At 35.2% G+C, this 27,770-nt stretch overlaps 1 protein-coding gene across 1 annotated transcript; it reads left to right on the forward strand.

The window, feature by feature from the left end:
* The first annotated feature begins 9,556 nt into the window (after positions 1–9,556).
* On the forward strand, positions 9,557–15,117 carry LOC107789862 (uncharacterized). Its single transcript, XM_016611734.2, has 3 exons — positions 9,557–10,265; positions 13,341–13,526; positions 14,587–15,117. Exons 1-3 carry the CDS (start codon positions 9,666–9,668, stop codon positions 14,878–14,880), a joined length of 1,080 nt encoding a protein of 359 aa, XP_016467220.1. The 5' UTR covers positions 9,557–9,665; the 3' UTR covers positions 14,881–15,117.
* The last annotated feature ends 12,653 nt before the right edge of the window (positions 15,118–27,770 follow it).

Genomic DNA, 27,770 nt, shown 5'->3' on the forward strand with positions numbered 1-27,770 from the left:
GGGTCCGATGCTAATTGAGACATCCTTTCCACTTAATATATCCAACTTGTTCCACACAAATTCTTGCCATTCACAAAACTCCTTAGTATGTTCCAACACATCTTAAACATACATTTTTATTTTAAAATGATTTGGCTCTATCCCATAGGTCTCCTTTAATAATCGAATACGTTATTCCCAAATACCGCTGGCGCACTTTAAAATCTTAAATCATTAGAAAATTTTAACGGGACCTTACAACAACAGAATTTATGCTAAATATTTTCTAGATTTGTGACTTAATCAGTCAAAACTATCACCAAAAATTACCTAGATTTGTTGTTGATTCGCTCGCAAATTGAGAATTTCTAAAAAAAATTAAGTAGTTAATACTCAATATGTGCGACTGTTTCAGTCGGAATATTTAATTAAAAATTAATTTTATTATTTAATTTTCCGAACGAATTGGTCAAAACATTTAATTTGTGTTTTTTTTTGGTTAATGACTGAATCAGTCGCAAATTTACCGACCAATTCGGTCGCAAATGACTTAAATTTATATTTTTCAGTTTGCGACCGAATCCGTCAGAAATTTTGACTGATTCTGTCGCAAATATTTTGCGATCACGTATTTTCTGACTAATCTTATTCAGTCGAAAATCTGTCGAAAAAAATGATTCCGATCGATTTTTAACTGATTTGCGGTTGAAAATTTGCTTTTTTCTAGTAGTGACAATGAATACAGTCGCGTAACAACTAAATAATAGCTATAAGAAGTAATTATATATATGGTAGCTATAGGAAGTTAATAGTCACTAAACAATAATGGTTTCTGAAAATTCCTCAATATTAATCAGAACTGATCCCAAGGGAAATAAACATCCATCCTAGGGAAATTAACTCAAATAGACGTCCACCCAACCACTTAAACTAAAAATAACTGGCATAGATATAATATATGCATAATTTATATATTATATATGTATAAATATGTATAATTAATGTATAATATATGTATATGGCTAGAAAAAGCAAATAATAAATATGGTCGGCTATTTATGTAAAGATGCCCTTTTCAAACTAGACCCAGAAAGTGTTGCCGGAGAAAATCGCGTCGATAATATTGATGTCGATACATATGGAAAGAAGAGAAGTACACATTTGGCTAAAAAATGAAAGACCTAAAAGTGGTCCAAAGACAAATGCACATTTTGTCTCATCTCTAAAGAAGACACGTGGAGACAGCTCAGCCCTTGATCCTGGAGATGATAGATTAATCATCAGCCATCCGATTATTACCAATTTTACTGTTATAAATACACCTTCTAGATTTCTCTAGCACATGTAGAATCTAATGAGTTGTACAGGTAGTTACATATTGTTAGCCTTAGGCCACTACGAAATTAGATAGATTTTATTCTTTTATTCCTTTTATACTTGTATAAATACATTGGTACAGTGAATAGAAAATACACAGAAAATTCTCCATACAATTTTGTTTCTTCTACTTTGAAATCTTTCATGGTATCAGAGCTTCTCTAAGGCAGGGTCAGGGTCTTTCGCATTCTTATCTAAAAAAGAGTAAGAGGGCGGTTCCCTCAATTGTGGCATCGCCTTCATCATCCCTCGGACAGGTTGATGAGCTTTTGGACAATTCGATATGAGCGAACTCCAGAAGCATCAGACCGTCTGTAATGGCTCGTCCCTAGTGCCTTTGAACGAACTGAAAGGCCTCTCTTCAACTCCCTCTGAGGTTTGAACTGCCAACCAACTCTTTCGACTGCGAGTCATCAAAAGAATGAATGACCACTAGAGGGGGAAAGCGATAGAAATTGGTTCCCTACGACGTCTTCTGTCTTCGCGCTTTCTAAAAACCCCCCTAGCCTTCCACGCAAGCTGTAGTACCCCCGGGAATCTTTTTTCTCTGTTATCCAAAAATAAATTGGGATTTATCAATGGTTCTTGCCCATGCCCTGCTCCAAATTCACATTTCTTTGACCAATGGAGAAGATGCAATGATATGGTGATAGCTTGGCTGCTCAACTCTCTTAGCAGGGACATTGCCGAGAGTGTGATATATTTCCAGACTGCAAAGGAGCTTTGGACAGAGCTTGAGTAGCGACATAGACAAGCAGATGGTACAAAACTCTTTCAGCTGCAACGAGAATTGAATATTATCAGTCAAGGAACCAGTGATGTTGCCGGGTATTTTACTAAATTTAAAAGGATCTGGGATCAACTTAAAATGCTCAATACTTTTATTATTTGCAACTGTGAATGAAATTATGGGGCTAAAACACATAACATCAAGATGAACGAGGACCAACAACTGATTCAATTTTTAATGGGCCTTAATGATGTTTACACTAGTGTAAGAGGGAATTTATTGATGATGAAACCTCCTCCAACTACTGGACAAGCTTATTCTATTGTTCTACATGAGGAATCTCAGAGAGAGGTACCTTCCTTGCTTCTGGGCAAAAGTGGTCAGCTCCTAGAATTTCTGGTGACTACAAAGGAACAATTCAATTGAGCAACAGTGAGTTTTAGAGAGCAGATTTGTTCTGCAAATTTTGCAAAAAGGCTGGTCCTGTTAAGGAGAATTGCTATAAGCTAGTTGGTTACCCCTCACACTTTAAGTTTACTAAGCCAAGGAAAGGAAATTTTGCTAATCAACAAGCTAATGCAGTAACAGCAGAACTAGAACTTACCTCAGGTTTTAGAGCAAATGCAGTCTCTACTCTTGTTGGTAGCCAAGGTTTCACCAAAGCAGGATCTGCAGCCTCCACTTATGAACCATCTGCCAGTACAAATCTGGTTGGTATGCATTATGGTTGTCATATTTTTACTTCTTTTTTCTCTAACATCACTAATCACACATGGATCATTGATTCTGGTGCTTCTCAGCATATGGCCTTTGATAAATCCCCGTTACATAACATTATAGTACTTTCATATCCTGTCTTGGTTAATCTACCAATTTCTTATAAAGTGCAGATTACTTGTGTAGGAAGCCTACACTTGACTCCACATTTTAAGTTTCATAATGTGCGTTATGTACCTGCATTCAAACATAATCTTTTGTCAGTTTCCCATTTTTGTACACAATTTAACTGCAATCTAATTTTTTCTAAACACGTGTATTCCATACATGCCCCTTTTTTGAAGAGGGACCAGGTTCTTGGTAATCTAGCAGCATGGCTTTATGTGATGAAGGATAACACACCAGAGATGAAGCTTATTTCTCAGCAGCCTTTTGTTCCTGTTTTTTTTTTAATTCCAATCATGAGTCTCAGTCTTGTTTGTCTAAGTCTTTTCCTTATTTTCCAGATTCGGTCAGTCCAAGGGTATATTCTCAGAGTCCTTTAAGTCATAAATGTACTCAGTTATCTAGTGAAGTTATAAATAAAATTGGTTCAGCTTTTACAATTTCTGATTCTGCTATCTTATGGCACAATCGATTGGGACATTTACCTTTCCATGCTATAAAGAATATTAATAATTTGCCAATAACTTTAAAGATTAAAACACATTTTTCTTGTATTGTCTGCCATATGGCAAGGCAAACCAAGCCACCTTTAACTAATAGTTCGATCAATACTAAACACAGTTTTGACTTACTCCACATTGATACTTTGGGACCTTATAAGACTCCTACCTACAGAGGGGAAAGATACTTCTTAACTATAGTTGATGATTTTTCAAGAAGTACTTGGATATTTCTTCCATGTACCAAGTCCAGTGCCTTTACAATTTTGAAATCTTTTCTATTGCTTGTTGAAAGATAATTTTCTACCAAAGTTAAAGTGATTAGATCTGATAATGCCTTTGAGATGGGTTCAGGTAAGCTTGCCACATAATATTTTCAGTCCCAAGGTATAATTCATCAGATTACATGTGTTGCTACACCATAATAAAATAGTGTGGTAAAAAAAAAATATAGACACCTGATGGAAACATCTAGAGCACTTCTATTTCAGTCTAATGCACCAAAAAGGTATTGGAGGTATTGTTTGCTTACAGCTACTCATTTAATAAACAGATTTTCCTCTTCAGTTTTACATTATAAGACTGCTTATCATGTTCTGTTTGCGAGTCCTCCAGATTATAATTATTTGAGACCATTTGGATGTCTTTATTTTGTATTCACCTTGTCTAGAAACAGAGATTAACTTAGTCCTAGAGCAATACTTGGGATCTTTTTAGGTTACCTTTTTGGGAAGAAAGGATATAAGGTTCTTACCTTGCACACAAATCAGATTCTAATCCCTAGAGATGTCAAGTTTGAAGAGAACATTTTTCCTTTTCCCTATTCTTCCCCTATGTCAAAACTATTTCCTACTTGATTTCCTTCTATAGATGATTATGTATTTTCTAAATCTACCGATTTCAACCTTTTCTCCCCACAAGAACTAGTCCCTTCCAGTTCACCTCCTTTACACTTTGTTCAGCTCTTTTCCTCACCTTCACCCTCTTTATCTGATATAAGTTCCACTCCTACATCACATGTGTTATCCTCAGCACATGAGCCTTTGCTGTGCAGATCACAAAGAGATCATCATCAACCTTAGTATTAGTCAGATTATATTTGTTGGTCTGCATACTCTGTTATTTCTCCGATCCCCTATTCTCCCTTATATTATTTCTATTTTTCTGCACTATTAGCATCAAATATGGTACTTATTAACTCTATATGCCAAATATCTGAACCCTCTTCCTACCACCAAGCTATTATATATCTTGGCTGGAAGGCTGTTATGGATAAAGAATTTGAGGCTTTGGACTCTAATCGCACACGGGATATAGTTGAATTGCCAAAAAGCAAGACAACATTACCATGTAAATGGGTGTACAAGGTAAAATTGAAATCATATGGCTCTTTGGAAAGATTAAAGGCACAATTGGTGATTCGAGAAGATCTTGATGAAGAAGTGTACATGCGATTTCCTCCCGGTTTGGTCTCTCTTTCTCCTGATCATGTTTGTCGTCTTCGCAAATCGTTGTATGGCCTTAAACAAGCCTCGCGTCAGTGGTATGCTCGCTTATCTTCTATTTTGGATACCAGAGGATTCACTGCTTCCCTAAATGATTATACCCTCTTCTTCAAAGTAACAGGGGATTTGGTAACAATTCTCACAGTCTATGTCGATGATGTTTTGCTCACCGGAAATAACTAACAAGAAATTTATGAGCTAAAGGATTTTTTGAACAATGAATTTCAAATTAAAGACTTGGGGGAAGATCATTATTTTTTAGGGATGGAATTAATTAGAGAAAATGGAGGTTTAGTGATTACCCAACGCAAGTTTGTCTTGGATTTGCTCTCTGAATTTTGATGTGTAGATTCTCGACTAGTTTCTACACCTTTGGATCCCACTATTAAGCTCTCCTCTGATTGTGGTACCCCACTGTCGGATCCTATGATTTATCGAAAGCTTTTGGGAAAGTTGAACTTTTTTATCAATTTTAGACCCGACTTATCTTATGATGTCAAGACACTCAGTCAGTATATGCAATATCCTTGTTTTGGCCATCTTCAAGCAACATTTCACACTTTGAGATATCTTAGCAAAGATCCCGACTTAGGACTATTTTTTATCGCCGGAGCCCTCTTTCCAAATTTTGAAATTTTATGACTTCGATTAGGCCTCCTGTTCCGACACTAGGTATTCAGTGAGTGGATTTTTCTTGAGTTTTGTAGGTGGCCCAATTTCTTGGAAGTCCAAGAAGCAGCCTATAGTTGCCCTTTCTTCAGCAGAGGCAGAATACCGCTCTATGCGTCGTCTGGTGGACGAAATCACTTGGGTCATTCGTCTCCTCCAAGATCTGACCATTACACCTTCTTTGCTGGTGCCTCTTCGTTGTGACAGCCAAGCAACGATTCACATCGCTAAAAATTCCGTCTTTCACGAACAAACCAAGCATATAGAGCTTGATTGTCACTTTATTTGTGAAAAACTTCTTGACGGGTAGATTTCTTTATCCTTTGTTCCTTCCTCCTCACAGTTGGTGGATTTCTTTACTAAGGCTCTTGCTGGGCCTCTTCACCGATCTTTATTGTTCAAGTTGAATGTCCGATCCTTCCACTTAAGGGGTGAGGGGATGTTGCTGGAGAAAATCGCATCAATAATATTGATGTCGATACATATGGAAAGAAGAGAAGTACACATTTGGCTACAAATGAAAGACCTAAAAATGGTCTGAAGACAAATGCACATTTTGTCTCATCCCTAAAGAAGACACGTGGAGACAGCTCAACCCTTGATCCTGGAGATGATAGATTAAATATCAACCATCTGATTATTACCAATTTTACTGTTGTAAATACACCTTCTAGATTTCTCTAGCACATGTAGATTCTAATGAGTCATACATGTAGTTACATATTATTAGCCTTAGGCCAATAGGAAATTAGACAGATTTTATTCTTTTATTCCTTTTATACTTGTATAAATACATTGGTACAGTGAATAGAAAATACACAGAAAATTCTCCATACAATTTTGCTTCTTCTACTTTGAAATCTTTCAACAAGAAAATAGACCTACGATTTGACTATTTCATTGTCAAGTTTTTAGGCTTTAGTTGCCAAGTCAATTTTAGCTAAAATCTTCCTAATAGTTGTGAGGAATTGGTATGTACATTGCCAATTTCTCTAATCCTTACTAGGCTCAATTTCGAGAATTGCAAAATCGGATGAAACCTAAGGGAATTTAGAGAAGGCATCTCCAAAACAATAGCTGGTGGGGTTTACTCTTTAGTTAGTGATATCACAATGCAAATCCATTTGATACAACATCGTTAAAGAAAATCACGATGAATATGTAGATTGTAATGGTAATAATGATGATTGAGTGATTCGAGAGGGTTTGAACAAAACATAGAATAAACGTTAATTGTCGATGTGGAGCACAATACCCTCATTTTATATGGAAATGCTTAATACTGGGTAAATCACAAATAACAGACACATCCTCGTCCCAGGTGTATTTTAAGACTTATATATTCTAGTACAATTGATAATGAGCATTATTATGTTCTTAAAACGTGATTTGTAAAATTTCTATTCTTTATTTTTTGTATAAATAAATGAAAATGAATGTAAAAATGCGCAAGATAAATATCTTACATTTTTTTTATACAATAGGTGGGTTGAATGATTTCTTTGTAATAAAGCAAGAGCCAATTCCATCCTTTGCTTTATTTTGGATGGTCTCATAATCAACTCTAATCATAGCAACCATTAGAAATCTTGCAGGTCAATTCATTTACTGCCTTCAAAACCAAGAAAGATAACTATTTTTACTATTTCTTATTACTATTACACCTCCTCCCTTTCCATAAGATCTAGAATTATAGCAAATTATAGAGAAATCAAGTGTATTTTAGTTGATAAATTACATTCTTTTTTTAATTTTTCTTTTGTCTTTGTATCTCAACTCAATCCGACATGCATACTCTGAAGTCTGAACTCTGTCTTTATGTTTTATGGACAGCATTAGTTTCACTTCGGAAAAATATGAAATATATTCTCTTAAGATTGAATTGTGAAATATGTTTGCGCTTTGCTGCAAACACTTATGAGTAAATAGCTCCAAATTATAGATAATCTCGTATTTTCTTGTTCTTTTTCTCATTCTTTATTAGAATTAATAGTAACAATAATAGTAACAAAACATATAAAATAAAATAAAATAAATAATAACCTTGCATCTTAAAAGTGCAAGGATACATTTTCACTCAACTCTTCTCCTTTTTCTTTATCCCAGACAAACACAAGAATCTGGTAGGGCTCAATGCTAAACATGAGACATGGGAAAATAAATAAATTGGAAAGGAAGCATACCGTTAGATGCTGAAAAAGCGTGCTTAAATTGTCATCATTCCCTCGGACATAAAAAGGGGAAACAATTCGGTGTAAAGCATACAATAGTATAGTCTATTTATAGGCACTAGAGGTTAATTAAATCAATTTAATTATGACAGACAGTGGCCCTTCCGTAATTTTCGGCCAAAGTATCGTAACAATGAGATTACCGGCTTCGTATTATGGAGATGGCTTACACTAATAGCTCGATTAATCTTAATTGCTACAATTTACATTGAAAAGCTTCTACCAATAGTTAGAATAACAAATTGCTTTTGTTGAAAATTGATGTAGTGAAACCTTCTCATAACGATCAAGATTATTGAATTTTTTTTGACACTATATGTAATAACCTCCAGCAAAGAGAGCTATTTTTAATCTCTGCTCAATATCAAGAAAGTCATTTCACTTTTAGAAAACATGAAAGAAATCTTTAAGTTTAAGGAAATAATAGAGGGTTATGACTTTTTAAAAGAATATTTTACTCTGCACATGCAAGTCGATGTTTTTTCACTTATACAAACACTAAAAAATATTTAAAGAGTAACACCATTTTCATTTTAATAGAATAAACGTTCGATTCTTACATTAATAATATGTTCAAAATATAAAAAGGTACGTAACGAAAAAAATAGAAGTAAAATGTAATGTGAAGGAGATACTATTTGACAAATGAATCATTAGTTATGACCTCTTATTCTTTTCTTTTTTTTCAGCTTGTGTGTTAAAAGATTTATTACCATTTTTGCTTTAATGAAATTTCAAAATTCTAAGGAGTCCAATCACTGTATAATTAATTATTTTATATCTCCACTTAATTTGACATCTTTATAATCTGTTAACATAGTGTTATATTAGTTTAATTTACTAAAATATAATAAGTATTATAATATACTTAAAACTGATCATGAATATTCCAGTTCAGCTAATTATGAAATTAATTAGTTGGTGCAACAATAATGATACGTGAAAGAATTGGTCTGATCTATCTCTTTCGAATTTCCTACTATTTTCCAATTCTACTTTGAGATGCAGAAGTTTTTTCGGGAAAAACAAAATTATCGTGTGAAAGTGGCCAAACTAATGCAAATGAACAGTCTACTGTGACCATACTACCATTTCCACTTACCAAAAAATGTCAATCACTTTTAGAAAGCGACGATTAGATAAGTCTGAAAATAACATACATAAAAGTATATATATATATAAAGAATATTCTTTTTCGCTTAATTTAAGAGTGACTATAAAGTATTAATTTTTCCCAAACATGTCCGAAGATTAACAGGGAGCAATCTTTTCGTTGAAGGCACCAATTTATGGTTATTTTCCACAAAAAGACAACAATAGATTAAAATAAGTAAAATAGTAACCCAGTCCTTCCTCATTATCACATGACTCTTTTTAATTTGGTACGTAACATTTTCAATTTGATGTTTTTTTTAAACTTAAATTTCAACTATCACTTAGGAGTAATAATATTTTTCCTGTATTACTCATGTAATACACAATTATGATTACAAAATCCACTTAAATAATGCTTAAACGAAAAAGGATTGAGAAGTAAAAGAGTTTAAGTTTTAAAAAATAAATAATTAAAAAGCTTTGAGTTTCACAATGTGGTAAGGCTTGCAAACTCAGGGTAATGATGTCTCAAGTAAAGCAAAGCCAACCTCAAAAGCAACGTCTCTTTATTTGCTTTTCTCTTATTTTAAAATACCCTCCAAAGACACTTTCACTTGTCAGTGAAATCATACTTCCTTCTCTTCGTCTTCTTCTTTTCCTTCTCCTATTTCATTTTCTAAATTTCATCTCAAAAAACATGGCTAACTATAGGATGGATTCAGAGGAGGAAGCCTTGTTTCGACATTCTCCTTATACACTTTACTTCGTCCAAAGTCCATCTACTATCTCGCATGCAAACAGCGGAGAACTCACTCGTAATAATAACAACAACAAAAACAATAATATTAACGAGTTTTCAGTATGTCATTCCCCAATCCCTCAACCCGAGGTCGGTCCATTGGCTCTCTCTCGATACTCATCTCGTGGATCTAACCATTCATTCTCACATCACGAGAAGAAGATATCGTGTGACTCGCTTCAGAGCCATGAAACAGGAATTAATGATGAGAACGTTGAGATTGATCATGAGAAACATTGTGGTGCAATATTATTGCTACATGGGAAAAATGGTAATAGTGTTGAAGAGGGGAATGAATATGAGGATGAATATGAATATGAAGAGGAGGATTATTATTATGGGAAAGGAAATTGGAAGAGGTTTTTTTCTTTGGGATATTCGGATTCGACACCGTGGATTGTTTTGCAAGTAACTTGGAGGCTTATTGTGAGTATGATAATAGCTTTGGTAGTTTTCTACGTTGCCACAAAGCCCCCTGCACCTAAGGTTTCTCTTGAGGTAACAATCTTATCATCTTTTTCCTTTTTTCTTTTTATAGTCGAATTTAGATCGCGTAAAGCACATTAAAAATAGAAGCACTTCCTACCTACCTTCAATGTTGCCTTTCCCCGACCCATTTAAGCTTATTTATTTCAACATTTCCACCATACTAGTAGTTAATGATTATTTTAGATTTTATTACTTATATTTGTTTTTTCCATTGAAGCGCAGTCTTATACATTTTTTGTCATTTATTCATTATTTTATGATTACTATATTCCTTCATTGCTATTCGAAAGGCCAGACATCATTTAGGAGCTAATCTTTCTAGAGTACCAAATTAAAATATGGCGTTTGGATTTGGTTTTGGCTTACATTTTGAAGATCCTTTTATTAAAAAAATTATGGAAAACAGTCGTGTGTTTCAAAATATTTTGGACAACTTTTGTGTCTGTTCCTGAAAGCTTACATTTGGATTGATTTTTTGTTTGGAGAAGATATTTTGGTTGATTTTCTAGTATTCGATTACCAAATTTGCTTCAATTATTTAAAAACGATTGACATATGGATTTTTTGAAAAGGGAAAACTTTCCAAGTTGAAAGGACATAAGATTTCTGGTAAAGGCATTGAGAAGACCTAAGGTGTCAAATCGAGGGTAGCGTTTTTGAATGAAAGCTCATTTAGTAAAGAAAAATTGGAGAAGGTGTGAAGGGCCCTAAATTCGATATAAACTCCACATGAGGCCCTATAAGGAAGTCCAACTCAAGCCCCACTGGGCTTGATAATGCTGGGTTCGGAAACCAAAGAATTGCAGATATATGATACTTTTAGGGTTGTCTTTAACTTTTGACCCCTGCTTGCTCCGTGGGTAGAACTTCAAATCAAAAGTTAAAAATATTGACCACGAGGCAGGCGAGAGGCAACACTTGTTAAACTCGAAGTTCTGCCTATGGGACAAATAAGAATAAAAGTTTAAAACTATCGACTGTGAGAGCTATTTGTGTACTTCACCCTCCATAAACACTTCGATTTATGGTGGGCAGGGTTCTTTGTAGAAAGATAGAAAAGAAAAATTAGATGCAAAATTCCGGGAAAAGGAAAAAAAGGAAATAAGAAGTTGACACTGTATAGTCGCTCTCAAAATAATAGCCGAAAAAATATATATTTTTTGTATATATATACATTATGTATATTATATTCAAAAATTGTACAAATTATATACACATCTTTGGCTACCGAATGTAAAATAGTTTCTGGAACGGGTTAGTAGAAAAAGTCCGAAGGAAATTTCAAATTAGAGACAAATTTAGTTACTGAATATTTGTAATTGGGTAGCGAGGAAGAGGGTAAAATACTTCTTATCTATTTATCTTAAAGAACTATAGTAGTGAAAAGGCCATTCAATCCATCCCAATTTAGCTATCCCGTTAAGTTCTGACATGACAATTCAGGTAAGTTACTAAGTTTTATTATATTTTTAACTAAAAGTGGAAAAAGTTATGTTCAATTTGACTTCGTCAAATTGTTGAAGCCTTTTTTTTACAACAAAAATGAACCTCGAAGTACCTTTTGGATATATTAAAAGTAGAACGAAAAAATGTAAAGATATATTTTACTTTTGTTCCAACATCAGCTAATATAGAAAGTAGAACAGGTATTATTTTTTAAAAAAAAGGAGTATTAATAATCAGAGAATTTATCTCAGATTCAGCATGTCAAAAAGTATATATATTTAAGCCGTTGTATTTCTTTGACATCCTTGATTTATGGGATAATATTCATTTTGGTCGGAAAACATTCAATTTTTATATTTGCACATTTTCCTTATCTTTAACCTTTAATTTTTGAAAATATATTTACTCACACTCAATGTTTATATCAAACTAATTCTTACTAACACCGTTTTATCTGTATCATATCAATCCCTTCTGACAAAATTTTATTTACAATTGTGGAATTCAGCCTCATTAGCCACTCATAACTTAAAGCATCATTTCATTTATCCTTTCTACATTTGGCATCGCCATTTTTATGCTAGAATACTTGGCATGTTGCTACATAATGATTGATGAAGGAAAAATATAGTCCTTTTCATTGAATTGCAGTTCTTCAGTATCTTTAGTACAGATAATAATACGATATTTTGATGAAGAATAGTGAAGCATGTTTGACATGTGCGTGTCTGCTATTTTAGTTGTCTAAGCTAGCGCTATTCAAAAGCGAACCGGAAATTCAAACCAAACCGATTAAAAAATTCAATTATGTTTGGTTTGACTTGGTTTGATATTGAGTAAAAAAACCCGAACCAAACTGACATATAAATATATAATTTATATATATATTTTTAAGACTTTATATTGAATTTTATTTTAAAAAATGTTAGAATATTTGGGATCCTCTCATGTGTTAACCTTGAAATCGTACATTAACGAAAATTATTGTTATACGACTAAGAAAATAACTATCATGTGTTACTAAAAAAATTCTCCCATTAGAATATTTTAATAGATCATATGTTTGTCAATTTTTTCAATATTTACTAAACATATATTCACTTATCAAAACTTTATCTATAATTTTAACAAAGTAAGATTGGAATAATATTCATGTAACAAAAAAAACCCATAAACCCGAAAAACTCGGTAAAACCAAATCAATTTAAACCGATATAGTTGGTTTGATTTGATTTTGATAAAAACCGAATCAACCCGGTCCATGTACACCCCTGGTCTAAGCTACAAAAAACTAGTGTTGTCTATTCATTTTCTTGCTTTCTTGAGTGGCATACAAGCTTATTTATCAAACCGATATTTGATATTTTTAGTGAATGAAATAATCTATCTTCTTTGAATGTCTATCATATGTCACTACTTTGCATTAGTGTTATTTTATAGAACTTATATCATGTCAATAACAAGATATGCGCTTGGCATTAACTTAACTTTTCATTTTTCTCACTTAGAACAAATATTTCTTAATTAATCTGCTATCACATGTTAAACTATGTATTACATTAATGCTGCATTAATAAAATTTTGCATTTTTAGTGTATTTTACTTAAATAATTATTTTTATGTAACTATTTATTGTAGATTGCTGGTGTTCGTGAATTTGGATTAAGAGAGGGAGTGGATGGAACTGGTGTAAATACCAAAATGCTTACATGCAATTATTCCATGAGTTTACAAATAGATAACAAGTCTAAGCTGTTTGGGCTTTACATTCAACCCCCTGCAATGGAAATGTATTTTGGAAGGGTCCCTTTCATATTAGCACAAGTAAGATTTAACCAATTGCACTTTCTTATCTATGTTATTTTCTTTTTTATTTTAATTATATGTCTCCGCAGCATATGCAGTTTAACTAATTCATCAGAAAAAAGAATCCAACTTCTTTGATTTTCAGCATTGGCCATACAACTTTTGATTCGGATAAGTTAAAATGAGCTAGAGTTACTAGGATAAAATGAGTTGGATCAAGATGAATTAAGAGTATTTCACTGTGTAACCTCAAATAATTTCCAGCTTGCTGGTTACTTTGTTTCTAAATTTTAGCAATATAATTGAGTTGGTAGAAACATGATTTGTTGTGTATTATATTAAAATTATATTGTACATTTGAAAGTATGTGTTTGTCCTTCCATTTTCAGTTTTTCAACAAAAAGTGTCCTAGTAGTTGATTTGGGCTAAGAATACAGCCCAAGTTGCCGAACATCTTTGATGGTTGATTAGGCTACACTCATTTTAATCACTAAATAAATATGTCGCTCATTTTTTGGGTCAAAATTGACACCCATGATTCATACAATGTTTGCTAAGTTTACCATGTATTCTACATTTTAAGAGAATAACAGCATTTTTTGTTATAACTCTGTTTTTTTCCTTCTCATTTTAACTTGACTGAAATGAAGCTGTCAAAAATTCTTTTTCAACTTTAACAAAACAAATATAAGAAATGTATATTTTTAGCCGCTTTAAAAGATAATAGTCGACAACTTTTTTTTTATATATGTATATTATATACATATAATATAAGTATATTTTTTATAATTTTTTGGCTAGCTAATGTAATTAGTTTCGGCTGACCAAGTCAATTTATGTATTTTGCCCAAAAAAGATATATTCTGGACTAGAGCTCCTCTTTCATGAGACAAATGAGCAAACGTACTAGCATTTTCCTCACGATTCAACAAGTTTATATAAGTTTAACATATGATAATAGATTAGTTACTATTTTTACCAAATTATTATTAACTATCAATAGAAGTTTACTTGTGCTTACTCTATAAGTAATATGATTACATAAATATTTTTTACATGTGTCTTTGTTCCATGCTAGGGAGAAGAGCTATATGCAGGGAGCAATGGGCAAACATACTTCAAGCTAAATGTAGGGACAAGGGAAAAGGCAATGTATGGGGCAGGTAGAATAATGCAAGACATGCTCCAATCTGGGAAAGGATTGCCTCTCCTCCTACGCGTGCATCTCACTTCAACTTTCCATGTTGTTTGGGGTCTTATCAAACCCAAATTTCATCACCAAATCGAGTGCCTCCTTCATCTTCATAATACTTATAATAAAAGACATAGAACCCAAGCTTATAACAGCACTTGTACTGTTCTCACTTCTTAATTCAAACTTGAACTGGTTTATGAAAAAAGAAAACATGGAGAAAGTGTTATCGGTGTTGTTGAGCTAGGTTCGACCTTTAAGTTTCTCAGTCATGTGCCTTTTTTTGTAAAGGATACTAAAAGATCCATTAAGTAGTATATAAAATTCTATGTGGTTTTACCTCAAATTTGTCTTCCAAATAGCAGGATTTTGTATTGTCAATTAGTTTAACTTGGCTTACTACAGATTGGCATTTGAGTTTTGCTTATTGTATATATAGCAGATGTTGCTAATTCATTACCTATATATATTACCTTGTGCTAACTTAGAGGAGCTCCAATATATCAATCTTCGTATATACTGCAAAATCCCTTGGCTATGCCCTCGTTATTAGTTTGGCGTCATCGCTTACCAAACCTAAAGTTTACTGACATATATCATAGGCGATAAAAGATACAGAAGACATTAATAGAATTTTGGTGGTGATGACTGATCATTAGTGGGGAAAGACATCAGACATGGAATAATGACTTATTTCTAAACGATACATCTAATTAGCGGTGACCGATTTAATTTCTATATATTATTAAGATGATAATGATCTTTAATTAAGAAAGAAGGGATGTATATCTGTCTAAAGCACCTCTAAAACACAAATGGTTGGATCACCGCTACGTCCAAAAAAGGATGACAAATCGGTTGAACACCATTAGAATGCAGGAGAATTATATATTGGTAAGTTATGGAACCTTAGTTAGTAGAAGTAATTCATTTTGTAAAGAATCCATTTCGGTTTTCAACGCCGGTTGAATAAACCACAGCCGGAAGGAGTTCTATATCCGATAAAACCGATACTTCGAATCCTACTTGGACAAAACGGAAAATAGCATCAATAAATAGAAATACGTCTTCAAAACCATTTATTCGCATTAATTTGATTTTTTGATAAAATTGTATACGGGTGAAACTGGGCCCATGGGAAACCCCGGTTTCCAATAAGGTAAATCGAGCGAGAGACGTGATGATAAGGAACCGGAATCGAGACAAGGGTTTCATCGGGCCAGGGTCCGGGGGCACAACGCCCGCCCTCGGGAATGTCGGGGCCATGACTCCGGGATCGGTCCAAATCCCAAAAGACTTCAGAGAGCATTATCGGGCAACCGAGCACGATTAACAGAAGGCCGTGATATCCGTGACCAGTCGAGTATCACGGCGTGGATCTCGGCACGTACCGGCGGAAATTCGGTGATTAGTTAAACGGAAGATTTTTACCTTTTATGGAATTGTACCTAGGGTAGGACTTGGGGTCTGATTATTCACTAACGATATTGTAACACACATATCAAAGCAATCTACTATTATTTTCTCTATTATTCAAAGTTCTTATTCTTGTTCATTAGTGCTTGGTCATTGTGAGTCCGGGATCGAGGGCGGATATTTCATTAAGGTTGTTGTTAAGTCCGGAATCACCCTCCTCAAGTGGTTTGATAATTTATTACTTCCTCTATCTGTTTAATCTAACGCAATATCGTTTGTATCGAATTAATCCACGTATCCTTAAAACCACAAACAAATTTAATTTTTATCCGTTTCTGAGGGTAAACAAAAACTCTTATTGTAGTTGATATGAGATTAGTATTAATTTAGTTCAAATAATTGATCCAACTTTGTGGATAGATTACTCATCCATTAGCCCTAAAATTAACACTTCACCCGCTCTATCTGCTCATGTTTGAATAGGTAAGACGAGTTACACATTTATGGATCGAAATTAACAGACATATATAATAGAGGTGCAATGAAATAAGTATAGTCGCTTTAGAATCAATCCCCTAAAGATAATTTGGTCTTCATTCGAGATTAACCAACACTTGGAGGGGGTGCTAGGCCTTCTTAATACCATTGTTCATACCAAAGTACATATGCAAGTTCTCTTATCACTTATCAGCAAAGCATTAACAAAAATCAAATGGCACCTATAATTTTATTAAAGAATACATGAACTTTTATAATCTATTTGAAAAGCTGTATAGTAAAAGACAAACGGATTAGTGAAGTTGGTTCAAAATCAGGTTATGCTTAAAGCATAACCTTTTAGGCAGCACCTGTATTTTGCACTAACTAATTTAATTCTAATGGTCATATTATATGTACTTCGGTGACGCGACCAATTAGCTTTACACAATATCATTTTTCATGCTCGTGTTTGCCACACGACAAAGCCTAATTTACGCCAGAAATATGTTAATTTATGTCCAAGATGGACAAAGATAGTGTCAACCAACTATATAGCTGGACCCAAGAAAAGTATGTTTTTGATGATTGATAAAAGAACTCAAGCATGAACCAGGTCCATACATAGAGTACGCAGATACGGCCAGATTCAAGCACAAGGCATACACGTGAAGGAGATAAGCTTAAGTGGTTATATATGATATCTCCTGAACGAAAAGGTTGCATACATGATAAGGAGGACTCCTTACTCGAAGAGAACTCTATGCTAGATAAGGGAGGAGTTAGAAGTTGAAAATAACTAGAACTCTTCCACCAAGAAAGAGTATAGCATTAGAACTCTAGTTATTCCTATTCTACAAACTTTATAAATTACAGGATGTTCTCATTTTACAGGTGACACACAAACACTGAAGTTAAACGTAAGTTGAGAGCAAAATAGCCAGGCATTTTCCAAATAATTCTCGTGTGATTCAAGTGTGCGAACCTGTAGCTACATATAGAAGAACCAGTTCCAAGTGTCTGTCTTTTATTCTAGTTCAATTCTAGTAGGGCTTTTCAAATTGTACCTTTCAGCTTTATCTAGAGGCAATTATATTAGGTACTCTGAGTATTTAAGTTAGAGTTAACTTGAAGTTGTCGCAACAGTTAGAGGCAGTTGCCACAACAGGATTAGAGGTAATCATTAGATTTACAAAGAATTTTGTAAATGCTGTTTTGGCTCAGTAATTTAGTGAGGTGTTGGGAAAAATCCTACTGAGTAGTAGGTTGTGGTTTTTTCACCTTTTGAGCTGGGTGTTTTTCACGTAAAAATACTTGTGTTCTTTACTTTCCGCATTTACTATTTTTGCAACAGTAGAATAAGGAACAAATAGAAGAACCAGGTCCTTCTATAATCAGTGCACACAAAAATTAGACACCACACAAATCACCCCCATTCTTGTGTGGCATTGAAATACAAAATATCAATAGGTATCAGAGCGGGTTCTTCTTGAAGAGGCTTACACCTTAGGAGAAGATCAACATGAGTGTACCACCTGAAAACTGAGAAGGGCAATCCACTGCTAGGCCACCACTCTTTAACGACCAGTACTACTCTTGGTAGAAAAATATGATGAGAGATCACATTATAGGAGAGGACTATGAGCTATGGGACATTGTCACCGATGGTCCACTGGCTGCCTTGAAGAAAAATGCTAAAGGAGTAGATGTGCCAAAGACAATAGTGGATTGCACTACTGAGGACTTGAAGAATAAATGACATGTTTATGGACTTAGTCCAGATGAGTACAACAGAATCCAAAGTTGTACCACTGCTAAGCAAATTTGGGACACATTGCAAGTGGCTCATGAAGGAACACCTTAGGTGAAGAGATCTATAGGAACTCTACTGTATTTTCAATATAAGAACTTTTCTATGAGGGAAGGAGAAACCATTCAAGAGATGTACACAAGGTTCATGACACTGACAAATGAGCTAAAGTCTCTTGGAAGGATTATTCCTTAAGAAGATAGAGTCGAGAAGATACTGAATAGGGTTTTGCTTATCACTTGGGAGAGCAAAATCACTGCCATTCAGGAATCAAAGAATATTGCCACTCTCCCACTGGATGAATTAATTTGAAATCTCACTGCCTATGAACTTAGGAGACAAACCATAAAAATGGATGTACCAAAAAAGAAAAGGAGATTGGCACTCAGAATCACTGAAAGTTCTGATATAGAAGATGATGAAATGGCTATGATCACCAAGGACTTCAAGAAGTACCTGAGGAGAGAGAAAGTTTCTTCAAGAAGTGGAAGTTATAGCAAGTCAAAAGCCCCCGAGAAGTAAACTAATGATGGCTGCTACAAGTGTGGAAAGACTGATTACCACATCAAGAACTGTCCTTTATGAGAAATTGAATGGAAGAAGGAAAGAGTTGAACGAAGGAACATGAAGAAGGAACATGTTCAACCCAGGAAAAACAACAACAAAGGATCAACTAAGGCTATGGTCGCCGCTTGGGGAGAAAGTTCAGATGAAAGCTCAGAAGATGATGATGATGAGGATGAACAAGCACTTATGGCCATTGGAGAATCTGATGAAGAAACTGAAATTAGGAACAGGTAAATAGACAGCTGATCACACACAACTCACTCTAGAAGAAGATTTAGGAAAAATGAAAGATGAGCTGTATAAAAGGGATGAGTAGGTAAGAATCCTAAAGGAGGATCTAAGCAAGGTCAAGCATGAGCTAGACAGAACTTGTAAATGGAACAGGTCCTCCGATGCACTTTCTTGGCTACAAGAACACCATAGTAGCAACAGAAGAGGACTTGGCTTTGGGAACCTGGCACCTTAGTGGGATCCCAAAAGCAAGTACCTCACACTTCCTGAGGACAAGATTTGCACACACTGTGGTAAAACAGATCACTATAAAAGTGAATGCACTGCAAAAGAAAAGATAAGTCAAAAGAACAAAGAATTTGTTCAAGGGAAAAATAGGTTACCAAGTTGGGCTAAAAAGAATTTGATTCATCCTTTTACCTATAGAAAGGGACCCAAACTAGTTTGGGTTCCTAAGACTAACCCCTGATTTCCTTTTGCATGTCCAAGTAAAGGGGAGCAGCCAAATATGGTACATAGATAGGGACTGCTCAAAGTACATGACAGGAAGCAAGAACCAGTTCTTTTCACTTGAGGACCTTAAAATGAGGTAATGTCTCCTTTGAAAATAGGAAGAAATGTGAGATCATTGGGGTTGAAAAAGTAGGTAAGACTGATTCTCACTCTATTAAGAACGTCTACTTGATAGATGGACTGAAGTATAGTCTAATAAGTGTATCACAATTGTGTGATAGAGGTAACATGGTAGCATTCACCTCTACAAAATATTTTGTGATTAATCTTACCACTGACAAGGTAGTTTTGCAGGGAAAAAGAGTGAACAACATATATATTGTGGATCTATCCACACTTTCAGATAATGAACTCATTTGCTTTAGTGTGTTGGATAATGATCCCCTCCTTTGGCACAAGAGACTTGGACATGCCAGTCTAAGTCAACTCAACAAACTAGTCTCCAAGGACTTGGTGATAGGGCTGCCTAACATTAAGGTCAAAGAAGATAAATTTTGTGAGGCTTGTGCAAGAGGGAAGCAGGTAAGATCCTCTTTCAAAAGCAAGAAAGTGGTAAGCACCACCAGAACGATGGAACTGGTCCATATGGATCTTTGTGGACCAATGAGAACATTGAACAGAGGTGGTAAGAGATATGTTATGGTACTTATTGATGATTACTCTAGATTTACTTGGATATTGTTTTTAACATCTAAAGATGAAGAATTTGACATGTTCACTTTTTTTGTTAGAAAAACTCAGAAACAACTAGGTAATCAACTTGCATCAATTAAGTCTGATCATGGTACTGAATTTGAGAATGCTGAATTTGCTGAATTTGTGATGAGCATGGCATAAATCATAATTTTTCTGCTCCTAGGACTCCACAACAAAATGGAGTAATTGAAAGAAAGAATAGAACATTGGAAGAAATGGCTATGATTATGCTTCTTTCTAGTAAACTGCTCCATAGTTTCTGGGCAGAAGCTGTGAACACTGCATACTACATCATAAATAGGTGCATGACTAGACTTCTTGTTGAAAAGACTCCCTACGAGTTACTTAAAGGGAGAAAGCCAACCATATCCCATCTTAGGGCATTTGGATGCAAGTGCTTGGTGCACAATAATGGTAAAGACTCCCTAGGTAAGTTTGATCCCAAAAGTAATGAGGGAGTATTCTTGGGATATTCTTTACATAGTAAAGCTTATAAGATTTATAACAAAAGAACTATGTATGTAAAAGAAGATGTACATGTGATTTTTGATAAAACTAACATTCTTTCTAAGAGGCAGGAACATGATGATGAAGCAATTGGGCTGGTAAGAAACTCAAATGAAACCACAGCCCAAACTAGAGCTGCATCAGAGGAAGGAACATGTATTGGAACAGGTCCTTTCACCCATGGAAACTTGACAGGGGGAACTGAACAAAGAGGAATTGATCCTCAAACCTCGAGGGAACCTGTTCATGAACCTGTTCCTCAGCAGCAAAACATTGAAAGAACATCTTGGGAAAACTAGCTGGTTATGAAACCTTACAAGTATCAAAGTTCTCATCCCATTGAGAACATAATTACTGATCCTACCTCTGGAATCAATACCAGATCTTTTTTGAAGGATCTTTGTGCTTTTGATACTTTTTTATCTCTTATTAAACCTAAAAATATTGTTGAGGCATTGCAGGATATAGACTGCGTGAATACAATGCAAGATGAACTCAACCAATTTGAGAGAAGTCAAGTTTGGCATCTGGTACCAAGACCCAAGGACAGATCAGTAATTGGCACAAAATGGGTCTTCAGAAACAAACTTGACGAAGATGGAACAGTTACAAGGAACAAGGCAAGATTGGTGGTTCAAGGATATAGTCAAGAGGAGGGCATAAACTATGATGAGACTTTTGCTCCAGTTGCAAGATTGGAGGCAATTAGACTCTTTATAGTCTTTGTTGCTTACATGGAATTCACTCTCCATTAGATGGATGTCAAGAGTGCCTTCCTCAATGGCTATATAAAGGAAGAAGTGTTTGTCAAGCAACCTTCGGGCTTTGAAAGCAAGGAATGTCTTGATCACGTGCACAAGCTTAACAAGGCACTTTATGGGCTCAAACAGGCTCCAAGATCATGGTATGAAAGATTATCAAAATTCTTGCTTGAGCATGGCTTCAAGAGAGGTAAAATTAACAATACTTTATTCTTGAAAGAAAAAGGTAAAAATCTCTTCGTAGTTCAGATATATGCTGATGATATAAACTTTGAAGAAACTACTGATAAGTTAAGTAAAGAATTCGCTAAACTAATGGGGAGTGAATTTGAAATGAGTATTTTGGGTGAGCTTAATTTCTTTTTGGGCTTACAAGTTAAATAAAATTCAAATGGAACTATGATCCATCAGTAGAAGTATGTGAAAGAGTTTCTTAAAAGGTTTAAAATGGAAGATTGTGACAGTCCTATAGCAACAGCCACAAAATTGGATGTAGATGAATCGTTCATCTATTGATCAGAAGTTGTATAAGGGAATGATTGGATCCTTGTTATATCTCACTGCTAGCAGACTTGATATTGTTTTCAATGTAGGCCTTTGTGCTAGATTTCAGGCAAATCCAAAGGAGTCTCACTTGACTGTTGTCAAGAGGATCTTGAGATACCTAAAAGGCACCACTGACCTTTGTCTATGGTATCCAAAAGGTAGTAATTTCAACTTAGTGGGATATGCTGATGCTGATTATGCATGTTTTCTTGTGGATAGAAAGTGCACCTCAGGTATGACACACTTTCTTGGCTCATGTCTTGTGTCTTGGGCCACCAAAAAGCAAAATTATGTTGCCTTATCTACTGTTGAAGCTGAATATGTTGTTGATGCCTCATGTTGTGCTCAATTGTTGTGGATCAAACAGCAATTAATTGACTTTAGAATTTATGTAGGTTATATCCCCATCTTTTGTGATAACACCAGTGCAATTAGTATAATCAAGAACCCGGTTCATCACAAAAGAACTAAATACATAGATGTTAGGCATCACTTTTTGAGGGACAACTATGAAAAGGGTTTGATCATGTTGAATTTTATGCTATTGCCAAGCAAATAGCTTTTGTGCTAATCTAGGTCAAAGATTAGGGTAGAAGGTTCGTAGGTTGTCGAGCGTTTCTCTTTGTCTTACTCAATTCGCTAGCATTAGTGTTAGTATGATATCTTTTATCCATAAATGGCTATCACTACCTAGCGTTTGACTACATTCTTTGATTTAGTCTTATTTCAACTTGTTGTTATTCCTACTTGTTGAAATTACCTTTTCTTTTTCAGTCGTTCTCTAGCCGAGGGTCTATCGGAAACATCCTCTCTGCCCTTCCAGGGGTAGTGGTAAGGCTGCGTACATCTTACCCTCTCTAAACCCCACTTGTGGGAAACTACTGGGTTTATTGTTATTGTTGTTGTTGTTGTTGTTGTTCTTGACAAGAAAATAGTTGACATCTTCACAAAATCTCTAAGTAGATATCACTTTGAAAGGAATAGGTTAAAATTAGGGATGATTAAGATCACCTAAAAGGAACTAGTTCTAACTCAAAAATTGGTTAGAAAATCTGTGAATTTTTGTACATAATTAGATTAGATTTTGCTCAGTCTCATACTTTAATTTCATCAGTATACTCTTGTGCCATGTGCTAAAATATCTCATTAATATCTAATGATAACAAGAGATTTCTCAATGAAGAACCCGGTTCATCTAGATTACATGGTACGTACTCTCTACTCTGCATATTTTGAAATAATTATATTTGAATTATGATCAAAAGGAAATTCCCATTTGATCCTAACTGCCTTGAACTTATCTGTTACGAAATGAACCAGTTTCACCCAAAAGAGTCCCAAAAACGCAATGAGTGCCTAGATTTTAGGGAGAGTCATCAACATCTCTTCAAACTGACTCCCAGTTTGATTAGACTCCTGAACTTCTGAAAAGGTTGTCGTTACCCAATCAAAGCATCTCTCTTTAAATGGATTTTGCCTAAGTCATTTCTTCGCTTCTAATTCACAACCGCTAAACAATTCTCTCAAGTCTTCTCTCAAAAATACATAATCATCTTCTCTCATCCCCTAACCATCAATGGATAACACTTCTGAAAATCCCTCATCAACACCCAAAGAATCCATACCCACTCCTTCAACCACACCCTCAACCATACCTATCTCTAAGAAAGGAAGATTCAAGATGCTTGCTCGCAAAGTAGTCGCTGGAGGAGGACAAATCAAGAAAATCAATGAGCAACTGAAGGCAAGTCAGGCAGATGAACCCCAAAAATCTGAAGATTCTTTCAAGTCTACAACTGAGGGGGAAGAAACTGTTTCTTCTTAAACAGAGCAGGTAATATATGGCCCTAAAATTATATCTGAAGTAATCTTTGAGGTTGCTGCAAATATGGAAAATAGATTTGTTCTGATAGGAACTGTGGCTGGGGTAGAGACCACTGAGTTTGGTAAAACTGGTGGTAAAAATACAAAGAGAAAAGAAAAGGAGAGTGAGGGTGCTCAAGGCGATGTGAGAGTAATGGGACAAGGAGTGGCTGAATCTTTACCCACTCCTATTGGTTTGACTGAAGAAACATGAGCTATGGTAGTATGGAGTGAGGAATCTGATGGAGAAGAAGAAAGTGTGAGAGAAAAAGGGGGAAGTGGATTTGGAGAAGTTGTTGAGGGGTTGGTTAGATTAGGAAAGAATATTCAAGAACCCGTTCCATCTGTGCGGGAACTCCTCGAGGACCTACTGAGAAAAGTGTCTGATAGTTACAATCCTAAAATGAAAAAAGGTTTAGGAGTTAAAGTCCCTGGTACTGCTAGGAAAAATAAGAAGAGAAATGTTGCCTCTTCTATCCATGTAGTGACTCATCCTACAAGAGGAAGAGCTACAAGGAGTTAGAAGAAGCAGAGTGATACTGAATTGGAAAAGGCCCTAGAAGAAAGTAAGAGAAAAGTTGATGCGAAGGGAAAGAAGAAGGTGGTTGAGCCTGTTGAGGCGGATGAAATTGAGGAGATAGACTTGGTTCTTCATGATGAAGAGGAGGCTAAAGAAATGGAGGTTGTGACTCCAACGACAAAGAAATCAAGACTTCCAAAAAGAAGTCTGCTTTAAAGACAGTCTGCAGAGCCTTCCACCTTGGCTAAAAGAACCAGGTATGCATTGAACTCCAGAAAAGTGAAAGTAGTGGAAGAAGAAGAAGAAGGGAGTGAAGAAGAAGAAGAATCTGATGTAGAGAAGGACAAGATGGTTAAGTTTGAGAAACGAACCATCTTGAAAGGTAGACTCCTTAGGAACTTGGAGAAGGAAGGCATGATGATGATGCTGGAAAAGTTACAACTGCAGGGTTGGAAGGACATGGTCCTTCTGATGGATGGAAAGCTTGCCAGAACTGAGATTATGGAGTTCATGGCAAATTATGAGATAAAAAATGGCAGATTTACCAGTGTGGTGAATGGGGTGACAGTGAGTTTTGATGACAAGGAATTGGGAGAGATCTTAGGTGTACCTGTTGAAGGGTACAATAATTACGAGAAACTCAAATGGCCAAGTCTAGAGAATCTCCCTACCTCCCTTGCCATTACAAGAAAGTTTGGTGATAATGAAGAAGAGCTTCAGCCCAAGGCTATATACAAAAGTGAGATGAATCCACCCCATAGATTGTTGTTCGAATTTGTTAACAATGTTGTGCTTCCTAGGCAGGAAAGGAGGCACATTTTCACATTTATGGATCTGGTCCTTATGGAGTGTCTGGACAGTGGAAGGCAAATCAATTGGATTGAATTTATTATCCAGCTTCTCGATAGGGTTCTGACTAGCACCAAAACTCATGGCATACCCTATGGTTTCATTCTCATGGCTATACTTGCACACTTCAAGGTATCCATCAAGAAATAGGAAGTTTGTACAAGCAAGGATCACTTTGGGGCAAACACTTTTGACTGTTTGTGACTATAAAGTCCACACCACTTTCAAAGAACTTGGTTCATCCAAAAAGGTTCCTGTGAATAGCAAAGTGTGAGCCTTGGTGCAAGAAAGTGGGGGCTAAGGATGCTGAAATTGAAAGGCTAAAGAAACGGTTGGCAAAAGTAAAAACTGATAGAGATGCTCTCAGAGCTGAGCTTGCAAAGGAAAGGGAGAAGAATGATAGCATTCTTAATGATATGCTGAAACTGCTTCAAGCCAAGAACCAAGAACCAAGAACCTGGTCTTTCCCAACCTTAAAACCTTCCTAGCCTAGTTAGATAAATTAGTGACCCGGATGGGATTTCTTTTTTATCTTTTGCTCATGATCCAGTGTGTTTATTTCTCTTTATGCTTTGTGGATGACTAGTATCAATGATAATCAACTATTTTTGTGCTCTAAATATTTGTTGATGCTTCTTAGATGACTAATATCATTAGATTGATAAATGATGCTTGACTCCATGGTTGCATTTGAAGTAGCCCCAGTGGCCATGAGTAATTTCTATTAAAATCTGGTTATCTAACATAATGATACAACTTTTCGATGATGCCAAAAGGGGGAAGATAGGTTGTGCTTTTTTACTTTGGACAGTGATGATTATAACCTAATGAACCCGGTCCTTGATGATTTGTGACTTTAAAATGAAAAGTGCTCTAACATTATGTTGATGTTGAGCTGAGTTGACACAGGGCCTATGCTTATAAAAAGCACAATGTTTGTTATCATCAAAAATATGGAATTTGTTAGCCCAAGTGAAGTTTGTTTTGATGATTGACAAAGGAACTCAAGCATGAACCAGGTCCATACACAGTGTATGCAAACACGTCCAGATTCAAGCACAAGGCATGGACGTGAAGGAGATAAGCTTAAGTGGATATATCTGATATCTCCTGAACGAAAATATTGCATAAATGATAAGGAGAAGGACTCCTTACAAGAAGAGAACTCTATCCTTGATAAGAGAGGAGTTAGAAGTTGAAGATAACTAGAAATCTTCCTCCAAGGAAGAGTATATCATTAGAACTCTAGTTATTCCTATTCTACTAACTCTATAAATTACAGGATGTTCTCATTTTACAGGTGACACACAAACGTAGAAGTTAAACGTGAGTTGAGAGCAAAATAGCAAGGCATTTTACAAACAATTCTTGTGTAATTCAAGTGTGTGAACTTGAAACTACATGAACCAGATAGAAGAATCAGTTCCAAGTGTCTGTCTTTTATTCTAGTTCAATTCTAGTAGGGCTTTTCAAATTGTATCTTTCAGCTTTATCTAGAAGCAATTGTATTAGGTACTCTGAGTATTCAAGTTAGAGTTAACTTGAAGTTGTCGCAACAGTTAGAGGCTGGTTGCCACAACGGGATTAGAGATAATCCTTAGGTTTACAAAGAATTTGGTGATGTTGTTTTGACTCAGTGATTTAGTGAAGTGTTGGGGAAAATCCTATTGTGTAATAGGTCGTGATTTTTTTACTGTTTGAGCCGGGTGTTTTTCACGTAAAAATACTTGTGTTCTTTCCTTCCGCATTTACTATTTCCGCAACAGTAAAATAAAGAACACATAGAAGAACCAGGTTATTCTATAATCAGTACACGCGAAAATTGGACACCACACAAATCACCCATCTTATGTGGCATTGAAGTATAAAAAATCACTTTCATATATTATTTTTTGAAGATTAAATATATAACACGAATATGCAATCTGATTCCAAACTTTTCGTGTCTGGTCGCAGATTTACTAATTCCATGACCATACCAACTTTCTTGTATTGCTCAATAGGCAATAAACTTTCTTCACGTATTTTTGTACACCAATCATGCAAGCTTCTTGTTCTTTTCTTTTTTTTCCTTTTAAGAAAAAATTATTTTCATTTTGTTTTCAGGTGGGCTTAAATGAATTCAAGTTTATATTGATTCCACCCAACATTTGAAGAGTCAAATAATTCCTAATGAGTAAGGCTGTAAAACTAATATGTTACGTTAAATCTATTTGGTTTATTGAGTAAGGCTATAAAAGTAATATGTTACCACAAAAAATTGCGAAGTACATAACTCCACTAATGCCATTATAGTTCTGAAGACTTGAAATTA

Source organism: Nicotiana tabacum, chromosome 19 (assembly GCF_000715075.1).
Source record: "Nicotiana tabacum cultivar K326 chromosome 19, ASM71507v2, whole genome shotgun sequence".
NCBI lineage: Eukaryota > Viridiplantae > Streptophyta > Magnoliopsida > Solanales > Solanaceae > Nicotiana > Nicotiana tabacum.

Excerpts from the sequence above, each read along its gene's own strand:
- LOC107789862 (XM_016611734.2), top strand. The coding sequence starts at position 9,666 with ATGGCTAACTATAGGATGGATTCAGAGGAGGAAGCCTTGTTTCGACAT. Across the intron at positions 10,266-13,340 it reads CACCTAAGGTTTCTCTTGAG|ATTGCTGGTGTTCGTGAATT; the intron begins GTAACAATCTTA and ends TATTTATTGTAG. Across the intron at positions 13,527-14,586 it reads TCCCTTTCATATTAGCACAA|GGAGAAGAGCTATATGCAGG; the intron begins GTAAGATTTAAC and ends GTTCCATGCTAG.